Here is a 13,430-nt window from a genome sequence, read left to right on the forward strand (position 1 = left end):
ATTGGGTGAAAGCAATGGAATATTTCTGTACTATCAGAAACAATGAACATGATGACTACAGAGAAGCATGGAACGACATATGAAGTGTTGCAAAATGAGGTAAGCAAAACCAGGAAAACAATAATTAGAATGACTATAGCAGTATAGATAGAAAGAATAACAACAAAACAATTGAAGCTGTGTTTTTTAGTTTTAATAAATAAGCCTGACCCTAAGAACAAATAATTACCTTTTGTGGAGATGTGGTTTTCTGAGTGAAAGCCACATATTATATCAGATGTTTTCAATATGATGGTTAGTTTTGCTGAATTTTTTTTTCCTTTAAAAATATTTTAAGGAGTGGCTCTGGAAGAAGGAAGGAGGAAACACATAATAGGAAATGTAGGTGGTGAAAAATTAAAAATACCAATCAAATTGATTTTTTAAATAATAGGTACTGAAAAACTAAGCAGATCATCTTCACCCAGTCTGAAACTATCTTAGGAAAGCAGGACAAATACTATCAGGCCAATGGGCAGAGTTTCCAGGGTTGAGCTAGGTCAAGATTTATTTTTTCCATTTCATAAAGCCTTGACTTCACATACCAAATAATACACAAGTTTAAAAAAAGTATGTGATTCTCCACAAAACATCAAGGAAATTCTGAGAGAGTTCTCAGAGCTACCTGAAACTCAGACTCAATCTTCTTCTCTGCACATCAGAGGTGTGTGGTATGTGACTGGAGGGGGCAGGGGGAGAATAAAAGAAAATTAAAGGAAGCAGATGAGGTAGTGGGAAGAAAGTGACTGGGTAATAGGAGGGATGATGACTAGGGGAGGAGTAATAAGGGAGAAAGGGAACTGAGAAAGATGGTTGTCTCACAGTCCTTCATGGATTCACAGATATTAATTTATTTCAGAGTGAAATAAAATAAATTTTAAAAGTTACAAAATCTCAGAGTTAGAGTGGTTCTTAGAACCCACCTAGTCCACCACATTTTTGTTCTATACCCTCTATGCTATAGCTGACATAGATGGCAATTGGTCATCCAATTTTTTTTGAAGACTTCCAATAGAAGGGAGCCCATTACCTTTTGAAACATTCCATTCCACTTCTGAATCGCCAAGATTTTGTAATAATCTTTTCCTTATATAAAGCCTAAATTAGTCTTTGCAACTTCCCCCTCTTGGAGCAGAAGGACCAATATATCCCTTATCTATAGTAAAATATTTCATACTCTGCCATCATTTAGTGATAGGCATAGAGAGAATCTGAAGAACAGTGTCAGGGCTATACTTACTATTAGCAACAATCTTAGGCAGAAGTCTCATACTCAGACTTTTAAGATAAAATTGTGATGGTCCTGAATCTTCTACATCCTGAATTTCCTGTCCTCTCGTTTCCGAAACTGGGAGTGAAGGACAAAACAAACAAAACTAAAACCCAGAACAGAAGCTATTTGATTGAAATACTGCTTTGAAATAGAATGAGCAATGCAATTGATGTGCGTATATAGTGAAGGGAAAATAGGTGTTTGGTACCAACCTTGGTCTCTTTTAGCAGATCCTAGAAAGTCATTTGATCTGATTGTCAACCTGTAGAGATGGATTTGATCAACTAAATAGGCTGTGAGTGTAACTTCTGGGGAGAAATGCTCCCAATTGGGAAAAAAAAAAGTGTTTGTGTACCCAACTCCTATCCAGGTGTTACAAACTCTTGAACTATCTGAGGAAAGGAAAGCAGTTGGGCAGTTGGGGGCCCGCGGGCAGGGGGTACCCCTGCAATAGCCCATTTTCGGAAGTGGAAGGCTTCCAAGTCAAGTGAAGAAGCGTTTCTTAAGCGCCTACTATGTGTCAGGCACTGGGCTAAGCGATGGGGATACAAAAGAATGGGGAAAAACCGAGCCAAAAACCAAACAAACCATTCTCAGTCCCCCTGCTCTCAAGGACCTCACAGTCTAATGGGGGGAACAGCATGGAAACAACTATGTAACAAACAAGATATATACGGGATCTTTGGGAGATTCCACCGTTTTCTCCCTACTTCGCTTGGTTTGGCGCGTTGATTAACTAGTGTCTTGAGCCCTAGTGACAGCGAGGAGATTTCAGTGAAGGGAGAGGGGAAAAAAAAGACTCTCCCCCTGCTCCCCAGCACAGTGAACGTAGGCGGTGGAGAATCGCTCCCCTCCCCTCCCAGTTCTCGTGTGTATATGTATGTGTGTGTATAAGAGTGCGCGCGTGTGTGCGTGTGTGTATGTATGTGTGCGTGCGCGTGTCTCCCTCTCTCTCATACTCTGGCTGTAGGCAGACAGCCAAGCAGGCTGCTCTCCCTCTCTCCAGCCTTTGCTGCTCCGGCTTCCTGCCGCCTCTGCAGTCACAGCCCGAGGATGGTGAGTCGGGGTTACCTTCCCTTGGTGGCTCTCCCGGTACCCCTAACAGTCGCACCCGGGGTTCCCAGAGGGAGGAAAGGAGGGGGTGTTTCTTGGAGCCCCTGTGACGGGAGCCAGCTGTAGGGCCGAGAGGAGGGGTATTCATAGCTTTGGTCTCCCACATTCTCCCTCCCCTTCTCTCTTATCCCCTATTCTCTGAGCTGGGGGCTCGATGACCCTGGGGCGGGGTGAAAGGAGGGAAAGGTGGAGGGATTAGGGCTGCAGAGCGGCTGGAGGGAGCTGAGCAGAGGTTCAATTGACAGGGGACACCGGGCGGAGGTGGGGCCGCCCTTGGCCTTAGCTGGTTGTGCGCCCCCCTCCCCGATCGGACAGGGACCTCCCCCTGGACAGTTCCCCGATGGTTACTCCCTCTTGCCTTCTCCCCAAGCTAGTGTGACTTCACCCCCACCAAGATTCTTGCTCCCTCCCCCATTTCCCTCTTCTTTTCTCCCCTCCTCCTCCCTCCCCCCCCCCCAGTGACTAGTTCCCCTGTCTTGTCCCGCAGGACCCGCCCGGACGGGACGCCGCCGCTGTCGCTTCCCGGATCAGCTCTCCTCGTCCCGCTTGAAGCGAGGAGCCGCTCCGTCGTCTTCGTCTAGGAATGGGGTTGCCCAGGAGGCAAACCAAGCCCAACTGGGAGGCGTAGAAACTGGACCGCCGTCTGAGCCCCGCGCCCGGTCAGCCGGGACCTTAGCCTTCCAGTCTTCTCCGGAGCCTCGATGGCGCTGTAACCCCCGAGTTCCTGAGCGTACTAGCCAGCCTCCGTGGGTTCCTCCACAAAGAGCCACCCGCGCAGCCCCGGCAGGGCTCCCCTTTGCCCGCCTCTGCACTGAGCGCCCGGGCTGGTCTGCCTAGCCGCTAGCCTGCTAGCCCAGCCGCCTGCCATGGCGCTGCGGCGCTTCCTGCCGCTGCTGCTGCCGCTGCTGCTCTCCCTGGAGTCCCTGCACTTGCTGGTGCCTACGGCTGAGGCGGGGCCCCGGGGCCGCGGGAACCGGAATAACGGCACTGGCCCTGGAGCCGTCGGGGGCCTGCGGGCTGGAGGGACGATGGTCAGGGGCAACCGTGAACTAAATGGGACGTCCCGCCAGCCGGCGGCCCCAGAGGGGGGGCGGCGGGGCCGGCCTTCGCCCAGCGTCGCGGTCACCCACGAGACGTGTTGGGGCTACTACGATGTGAGCGGTCAGTATGACAAGGAGTTTGAGTGCAACAACAGCGAAAGCGGCTTCCTGTACTGCTGTGGTACTTGCTTCTACCGCTTCTGCTGCAACAAGCGGGGAGAAAAACTGGATCAGCACCAGTGTAAGAACTATGAAAGCCCCCAGTGGATCCAGACTCCCAGCACCCAGGTGATTCCTGTAGATCTCCAGGACAAGTACGATCCGGAGAAGGACAAGACCAACTTCACTGTCTACATCACCTGCGGAGTAATCGCCTTCGTCATCATCGCTGTAGTCTTTGCCAAAGTCTCCTACGATAAGGCCCATCGCCCCCCGAGGGAGATGAACATCCACAGGTGAGAGGGGAAGAGAAGGGAAGTTTCATATTTCCCATGATCTTTTTCCAGCGGTGCCTCCTAGTCTTACCCAGATTCCCCAGGTCTCTTTCTCTCTTGACTCTTTTAGACGCTCTTTGCTCTGCTCTCTTCTTTACAATGTCACCCAATATGCTTGACTGGTGTCTGGTTTCTCCATCACTTTTCTGGTTTAAAATAAGTCAAAGACTTAAGTGTAAATAGTGGAGGTCTCTTCTACCCACGACCCGTTGCCTTTTCTGTGCTCCTTTAGCTCCTTTCCCTGACTCTTAGCAGCCACTGACCTAGCTTTGGGCAGCCTTTCTGGTTAGGACAATAGTCTGGGAATTTTCCAAATAATCGTGGATTGATTCTCCTGGGGTTCTCTTTTCAATGCATGTAAACATGGTTCCTTTTAATGGCATTTGTTTTGTTTTTTGTTGTTGTTGTTGTGGGGTTGTTTTTTTTTTTTTTTTTTTGGCATAGTGAATCAACAGACTGTTTTATAAGGCAAACTGCCCCCAAGCTGGTGACTTACTGGATATGGTAGTCTAAGCTTGAAAAGAAGGTGGTGCTGGGGGAATCGGGAATAGTTTATCTAATCTATTTCGACAAGAAATGGATTCTCCATAAGTCCCCCCTCCTCAACCATCTTATAACGTAGGACACATGTATCTCATCACATGTATTTCATTTAAGAAGCCTAACAGCTTCCTAAGCCAACACATCCGGGTAGATTAAAAGAAAACTGCCTCCTCCTGGTGAGTTTCTCACATTGAAAGCAAATCATTTCCAACAATCACTTATGAAAAGTCAAAGCTGAAGTCCTTTGGATGAAAAGTTAGGTCTTTTTCCAGTTCCCTCTCAAATGAGCAGTTGTGCTCATTTGAGTGCATTCAGAGCACAGATAAAGTCCTCAGGAAATTGCATGATTTCTCACACGTTGTGTGACCACTGACCTAATAACCATAGGTACCCCTCAGCTTGTTTCTTTGGGTCACTTGGTCAACCTTGTCTCTTGACAAGGCTTTTGCTCTTGGCTCTTGCCAAGTCTCTCATCTAATTTGGCATCAACATGCACTCATACACAAGCATGCATGCTTATGTACACACAAATATGCATACATGCATGCATACACATGTACATACAAGATAGAGCTGTTAAGGGATCTAAAAGGTCACCCAAGTATAGTGGAGGAAATTGAGGCCCAGGGAGGAGAATAAAATGTCATATTCAAGGTCAGCAGAGAACAGAGCCAAAATTCAAACCCAGATCTCCTGACTTCAGACTCAGTACTCATTCTATTATACCATGTTCCATTCTCTTGAGGGCTTTGTTTGTTGTTCAGTGTTTCCTGAAAGCGTGATTCTGGAATTTAAAAATTTATCACTTAAACCTTAATGAGGAGAAAGACAAGTTTAACTTTACCAGTATAATGAAAAGGGATGATTGATTGATTTCTGATAACATGGGCACTGAGAAAAGATGCTACTTCCCTAACATGTTTCAACTAAACTAGTTTGACAATATGGGAATGTCAATGCTGAGAAAAGCCCCAATGTTATAAATAGGATTTTCTCAGAAAAACAACTAATTTCCTAAGAAACAGCCACTTCCCACCCCTACCTTCCTGTACATATTTAAATATCACCTGAAATGTGTCTAGCACTGTACACTCTGTGAAAATTTATCAGAAATGGCCAATAGGTAGCTAAGGTTAATCGGAAGATGAAGTTGGGGGAGAAAGAGGAAGAGCAGGTGAAAGAGACACCTAGGCCCAAGGTACCCCTCTCAGTGTCTCTGCAAATGATATTGAATATCCTGCTTGGTGGAAAGGGTTCCTTCTTGGATTCACTTATTCAATTTTCCTTTCAACCATAAAGCAAGCTTACTTTTGCCTCAGGGATGAAAGAGAAGGGAAGAGTCCTTCATTTCAACTGTGTCCTTATTTTGACTTGTGTCCCCAAGTCTTATTCCCTTCCCTGAGTAAGTTTACTGCAATTTGGGGATCATATCTCTCTTTTGCTAACTCCTACCAGAAAATTGAAGTGGAAAGAAAATCATTAACCAAGGGAACAGGATTGCAGGATTTTGTTTGCTGTTGTTTCAAGTCATTGTGTGGCTTTGGGAAAATAATTTCCTTTTTTTTTTTTGGCCTCAATTTCCTCACCTGTTTTTGTTTTTGTTTTTTTTAGGAATCTGAACTAGATTCTCTTCAAAGTTCTTTCCTCTTCTGCATTCTGTGATGTTATTATTCTACAACCCAATATCTAACGTCTTAGTAGTCATCCACTAGAATGACAGTTCAATTCAACATATATTCACAAGCTGAATATGTGCAAAGCACCGGGCTAGGTTTGGGGAATATGAAATTCAATCTGAAACAAACCCTTGTATCAAGGAGTTTACAATCTGACAAACAAGGTCACAGATAACTGATAGGAGAAGAAATGTGATAAATCAATAGGAGAGGTCTGGGTTTTGTGAGATGTTTAAGAAGGGAGAGGTAAGGTAGCTGTGATGTAGTAAAATTAGAAGAATTGGTACTAAATTTAACACTTACTTACTCTGGACCTCATTGTCTTCACCTGAAAAATGAGGATATTTGATTGCATGACCATTAAGCTTTCTCCAGTTTTGACTTTAAGGGTTTTCATATATCACTTTCAGCAGGGGGAGTTTGGGAAAACATCAAGGGGAAAATGGTATCTGGCTTGTTCCTTGAAGGAAGGGAATGCCATTATTAGCCAGAGATGGAGTGTTTAGGGACTATACCTGAAAGTATGGGGGATGGTGGGGTGGGAGCAAGGACTAAAGTGGGGACCGGGAAGGAAGATAACAGAGAATGGTAAACAAAGAATAGTTGAAGGGGAGGATAGATGATAAGACTGAAAAGGTTAGGTTGGCAACAAATTGTACCAGATCTTGCAACTGAATCTCCAGATCTTAAACTGAGCTTGCTGCCAGTAATGGGCAGTGTGGTTTCTCCAGGGAAGGTCAGACAGAAGAGCGGATTCACATTTTGTAGAGGACAAAGAATAAAATAGGATATGTTGTAATTTACATCTTACTCAAATTATATCAAGACATCCTTTTGCTGAGGAAAACTGAACATAGCCTATCCCACTGTGAGCATAGCCCTTTAGGCACTAGTCAGTCAAGTTGTTCTGAGTTCTGGGGCAGGAGATCTGAAATATTTCAAAAGAGAATTTAGCATTATGCTGGCAGAGGTGAGGCTAGGGAGATGGCACCTTAGATAGGAGAGCAATTTTCATGTGGATATTGCCAAGTTAAACAACCATTAGAATGCCCCAACACAGATTCTTTTAGCATCAGGTCCTCTAACCAATACCTTGCAGAGAATGGACTTGTTTTTTTTTTCCTAAATCTGGTAGTGTACAGAGAGACAGTGATGGTATTTCTGAGCAGGTAAGAATTTGTGCCAAAAGGAAATGGTCAGTTCTCTATGCTCTGATCAATGAGTACAAATTCGAGTTCAGTTATCTGACCCTTGAGGAAGTAAGAGAGGAGGTAGGTTCCCCTGGAAGGATAACCAGAATCCATCCACAGGCCATGAAAAAACCCAAACCAAAACAAAACAGAATGCTCTCTACCCTTGATGTCTGAATTTTTTGAGAGAAACAGTCATTCTTGGAGGCTGCTCTGTTTTCTGACTGCTTCTATGCCATCTCCTTAATCTTTTTCTTTTGGGCCTACAATGGTTTAGGTCAACATGTCTATTTCTTGTCCACATATGACAATTTATTAGAATTTTCACAAGCAGTTGCTGTGCCCCCTCAGAAAAGCAGCCCCAGGGACAGAAAAATATGTCCCTGCAATGACTGGGGGTGGGTAGGGATAGGGAGGGAATGACTGGGTCCAATGTTATGTGTAGGAAAGTGCAGCAGAGACCCTGGTTTCAGCCTGACATTAAATTCTGTACTAGTTGTCTCCTTTCCAAACCTGTTCCTTCCTTCACACCCTGAGTTGATTCATTAGTGTCTTAGAGACAAGAATCACTCAGAAGGAAGAACTGTGTGGTTCTTTTTTCTTTCTTCCTTTTTTTTCCTATGGCTAATTAACAGATGGGTCAGGGAGCTATTAAGATTCTCTAGACACAGTTGGTGAAGTCAGAGCACAGAGAGAGGCTGCCCTGTGCCTTCCCACTCCCAATCACAAGGAGGGGGTGAGGGAACACAGAGCCCAGAGGCTGTGGGAGGGGAAGACTGAGTGGAGCTCCCTTTTTTATTAGGAAAAAAAGAGATTTAGAAGTTAAATTCCCCTTTCCCCTCTCTATGTACAAGGGCACTACTATAGGAAATCAAAGCAAAGCTTCTTTAACCATCCAGAATTTAATTGCAAGCTAGGAGATCTATGTTTTCTCTTTACAAAGCACACAATGGCAGCAGCCCAGCAACATTAGAAGCTGATTTTAAATTCAATTCAGTAAGCATTTATCGAATGCCTACTGTGTGGGGGGTACCCAGGTAGGTACTATGGATGCACAGAGGAAAATGAAATAGTTCCTTCCCTCAAAGGGCTTATATGTTCTTTAAAAAAAAAACAATATATACATGTATATATCTATAAAATATATAGAAAGAAATTTGGAGGGGAGAAGTAACTAACAACTAGAAGGTCAGGAAAGGCCTTCTATAATAGATGGTCTGTTGTTGTTTTTAATCTGCTTTGAAGAAAGCTAGGGATTCTAAAAAATGAAGGTGTAAAGGAAAAACAATCTAGACTTGGGGGGGGGTGGTGATCAACCTTTACAAAGCCATAGAGGCTGTAGGTAGAATACAGGCCATGTGAAGGAAAGAAATGTGTGATCAACCTGAAAACAGTTGGAATTAAATTGTAAAAGGTGTTAAATTCCATGAAAAGGAATTTATCTTTGATCTTAGAGGAACTTGGGAGTCACTGCAGCTTCTTGAGCAGAAGAGCACCATGGTCAGACATGCTTTAGAAATATCATTTTGACTGCTGTATGGAGGATGGACGGGAGAGAGGAGAGTCTAGATGCAGAAAGAAAGATTAGGAAGCTTCTCAAATAGTCACTGCAGGAAGTGATGAGGGCCCGATTTAGTGTGATGTCCATGTGATTGGAAAAATGTTGGGGAGGAAGAATGAACAGGACTTGGCAACTGGTAGATATAAAGGAATGAAAGAGGCTAGAATTGAGAATTATTCCAAAGTTGAAAACCTGGTAGACTGATGGTAGTGCTCTTGAGAGAAAGAGAATTTTGGAGGAATTTGGAGAAAAAGGGTCAGTTTGGAAAAAAACAAAAATATTCTATTTTGGCCATATTGAATTTGAGGTATACAATATATGGGACCCCAAGCTAGGTGGTGCAGTGGATAAAACTCTGGACCTGGAGTCTGAAAGACCCAAGTTAAAATATAGCCTCAGGCACTTACTAACTTTGTGATCCTGGGCAAATAACTTCATATCTGCTTGCTTCAGTTTCCTCATCTGAAAAAGGGAATAATAGTAGCACCTACCTCCCAGGGTTGTTGTGAGGTCAAAGTAGGTAAGAATTGTAAAGTGCTTAGCACAGTGCCTGGCACATAGTAAGTTTTATATAAATGTTAGCTATTATTATTTTTAGATGCCCTGCAGGAATTTGGTGATACACTTTTGGAACCTAGGAGAAGGATGAGGATTCGTTATGTAGATTTAGAAGTGAATTGCAGGAATGATCATTGAAGCCACAAGGAACTGATGAGAGAGAGAGAGAGAGAGAGAGAGAGAGAGAGAGAGAGAGAGAGCTCTGAAATATGTCCACATCTGAGTAGTAGGATGTAGATCATGGATGATTTTATAGAAAAGAAAAACTAGGGTGTAATGGTCAGACAGGAAGAAATTGAGCAGAGGACAACCTCATGAATACTAAGAGAGTTGAAAATATTTAAGAGGTTAGTATTATCAAAAGCTACTGAGCAATGTAACAAGCCTGGTTTGGGCTCCACCCTCTGAGGGCTAAGTCTCTTAAATTTCTCCCATACCTCCAAGGTTCTACAGTACCCTGAGGGGTTTGGGGAGTCTGTTCTCCTGCTCTCTAGCCCTTCCCGCTTACTGCATGGTGTTACCTGCCATGGGTAAAAGGCACAAATGAGATAACAATGGGTAGATTCTGGTCATTCAAGTAGTTTTTTCAACTAGTTCTGGTTACACAGGCAATGGAAAAAGGCTGTTCCCAACCATGTGACAGGCCAAAAGCAAAATGTCCACATGTCTTCCCCCTTTCTCTCAGAAGCAGGTCTCAACATCTACCACATAGGTGAGTCCATCTTATGTGAACTGATCATGCTTCAAACCCCCATTACAAAAGTCAAGAAGGATGAAGCAAAGGCAGCTGTAAGTGGAGTGATAGGAATGGAAGCTGGATTGAAAGGACCTGAGAAATGAATGAGAGATAAAGAAAGTGGAGGCATTTAATATAGGCAATTTTTTTTTCTGGAGTTTGGCTGCAAAATGGACAGGTGATATGGGAATATAGTTTGAACGGATAGTAGGGACTAGTGAAGGTTTTTACTTTCTTTCTTTCTTTCTTTCTTTCTTTCTTTCTTTCTTTCTTTCTTTCTTTCTTTCTTTCTTTTTTTTTAAGAATGAGGGATATTCCTCTCTCTTTATGGGTAGTAGGAAAGTACTCAGTAGATAAAGAGAAAATGCAGAGTCCCTTTTTTAGTTTTCTGGGCAATGTATTTTTAGGTGATCCCTGAACATTACAATTCTTCAGACATTTAAGAATGATTAAAATGAATCTGTACACAGAGTGAATTTACATTTTATCTCAAATCTATTACTGGGGTAGGGGTGGAATATTACACTTTTGATTGAAGATTTAAGCATTGCAAAGATTCATTGTTTTTCTTTGTGTGAAAAATCCTTTTGGGAAATGTAGGATTTGGGAATGTAGGTGACTAGCTGAACCTTATAAACAAATAGTAAAGGGGGCAGCTAGATGGTACAGTGGATAGAGCACTGGCCCTGGATTCAGGAGGACCTGAGTTTGACCTCAGACACTTGACACTTACTAGCTATGTGACCCTGGCCAAGTCACTTAAACCTCATTGCCTCACAAAACAAAAAACAAAAACAGAAATAGTAAAGAGAGGTAGAGAAGGGATGCTGGGGAAGAAGGAATAAAAAAAGATGATGGAAGAAGGATGAAGAGGAAGATATTTAGAAAACACTGCAAGCTATTACCTCACTGAACACAAGGGCTTAGTTATATCATATCTTCTGTGGAGACAAAGTGATGGACCCATTCAGAAAAGAATGTATCAAGGGTACAGTATTTCTCTTATTAAAAGATTATGAAGCTATAAAATAGTTATCAGTGACCATCACTCATGCCAACAGCATCATTATAATAAGATTTACCTTGACAGAGTAAGATGACTTGCACATACTTTAAAAAAACACACATAGGAATGAAAATATTATCTTTGCCCTTATTCATATTTTGAGCTATCCACTTGCCCCTCCTCCATGCCATCCCAGGTCTAGAGATTAAAAACATCTATCACTTGCCCTCTCATCCCTTTCACCCCTCCAGACTCAGAGAATGCAACCTACCACATATACTTTGGGAATGCCTGAGGCTGACATATCCACAATTTTTAAGCTGGGAAGATATCATTATTATTTTTAAAGCCAACGTATTACTTTCAACTATTTTAATAGCTGAATAATCAACTGTGCAGTAATTGGTGGTTACAACACCTGAAAAAAGGGTAACATAAAAATATGAGCTGATCAAAAGTAGCACTTACAGATATGGAGAAGAATCCCTTGAACTTTTTAAGTATGTGGGTGGGGTTTAACAAAGGCAGAAGGCCTTCTTTTACATGCACAGCCTGATTTCTACTTGATTTACTGTCCGATTTTATATAGGCCCTAGCTGTGTCTCCCTAATTATTTGTAAATGTATTATATAGATTTCCACGATGATTTCCAGCCTTTGCAGAATTATAACAATTTATGCTTTACTTTCTGATTCCATACAACCACACCTCCTACCTGAATTTAAAGATTCCAAATACTGCATTAATACATATTTATTTATTATTTTTTTAAAAAGTATTTTATTTTTTTCCTGTTACATGTAAAGATAGTTCTCACCTTTTGTTTATACAAGAATTCCAATTTCAGATTTTTCTCCCTTCCCCCTTCCCTAGACAGCAGGTAATCTGATATAGGTTATATACATATATATACACATAATAACATTAAACATATTTCTGCATTAGTCATGTTATAAGAGAAAAATCAGAGCATACATATTTATTTTTAACATTATAATGAACTTAAATTAATTTTGTTTTAAAATTTTATGAAATCACTTGAAAAAGTTGTAGATATCCTGACATCACAAAACTATGTTGGTAAAAAGTTTTAAAAGCTATACCTTAGTTCAACTCTTTAATCAAATTTATCTGAACCTTTTTCTGCCATTTTTCTGTTTTGAGGGAAATCTTACCTGTTAGATTTCACTGAATCATGCTTTTTTTGAGCATGCTTCCATTATGACATACTTCCATTATGACATCTGGATACAGAGAGAGAATCAAAAGGTCAAGAATATCAAGGGACTTAATTTTGAAAAAATGCACAGGAAGGTAGGCTAACTGTGCCAAATCTCAAACCATACTATAAAGTGGCAGTCATCAAAACTACTTGGTACTGGCTAAAAATCAGAGTGGTGGATCAGTGGAATAGGTTAAGCACAGGAAAGAGAGTAATAAATGTCTATAGTAATATCCTGTTTGATAAACCCAAAGACTCCAGTTTCTGGATAAGAACTTACTATTTGACAAAAATTGCTGGGAAAACTGGCAGAAACTAGGGATAGACCAACATTTTACATTGTTTGCCAAAATAAGAACAAAATGTATACATGATATAGATATTAAGGGTGATACCCTAAACAAAGTAGGAGAAGAAGGAATAGTTTATCTCTCAGATATATGGAGAGGAGAAGAATTTATGACTGAACAAGAGATAGAGAATATTATGAAATTGAAAAATGGATCATTTTGATGACATTAAATTAAAAAGGTTTTGTATGAACAAAAGAAATGCAGACAAGATTAGAAGGAAGGCAGAAAGCTGGGATACAATTTTTACAGCCAGCGTTTCTGATAAAGGCCTCATTTCTGAAATATATAGAGAACTGAATCAAATTTGTAAGAATACAAGTCATTCATCAAGTAAGAAATGGTCAAAGGATAGGAACAGGTGGTTTTCAGATGAAGAAATCAAAGCTTTCTATTGCCATATGAAAAAAAAAATTCTCAATCACTATTAATTACAGAAATGCACATTGAAACAATTCTGAGGTATCACCTCACACTTATCAAATTGGTTAATATGACAAAAAAGGAAAATAATAAAAGTTGGAGATGTGGAAAAATTCAAACACTAATGTTTTGTTGGTGGAGTTGTGAACTGATCCAACCATTCTAGAGAGCAATTTGGAACTATGTTCAAAGGGCAATGGGACTGT

At 41.7% G+C, this 13,430-nt stretch overlaps 1 protein-coding gene across 2 annotated transcripts in view; it reads left to right on the forward strand.

Moving 5' to 3' along the window:
* Positions 1 to 2,049: 2,049 nt before the first annotated feature.
* SHISA6 (shisa family member 6) overlaps positions 2,050 to 13,430 on the forward strand; it is a 449,490-nt gene continuing 438,109 nt past the window's right edge. The window contains exons 1-2 of one of the 2 annotated variants that reach the window (XM_044005521.1): positions 2,050 to 2,368; positions 2,885 to 3,920. In XM_044005521.1, the coding sequence (XP_043861456.1) occupies positions 3,292 to 3,920 (629 nt within the window). In that variant the 5' untranslated portion in view covers positions 2,050 to 2,368; positions 2,885 to 3,291. The remainder of the gene's footprint in view (positions 2,369 to 2,884; positions 3,921 to 13,430) is intronic. The other variant, XM_044005520.1, reaches the window with a different exon arrangement.

The sequence above is a fragment of the Dromiciops gliroides genome, chromosome 4 (genome assembly GCF_019393635.1).
Source record: "Dromiciops gliroides isolate mDroGli1 chromosome 4, mDroGli1.pri, whole genome shotgun sequence".
NCBI lineage: Eukaryota > Metazoa > Chordata > Mammalia > Microbiotheria > Microbiotheriidae > Dromiciops > Dromiciops gliroides.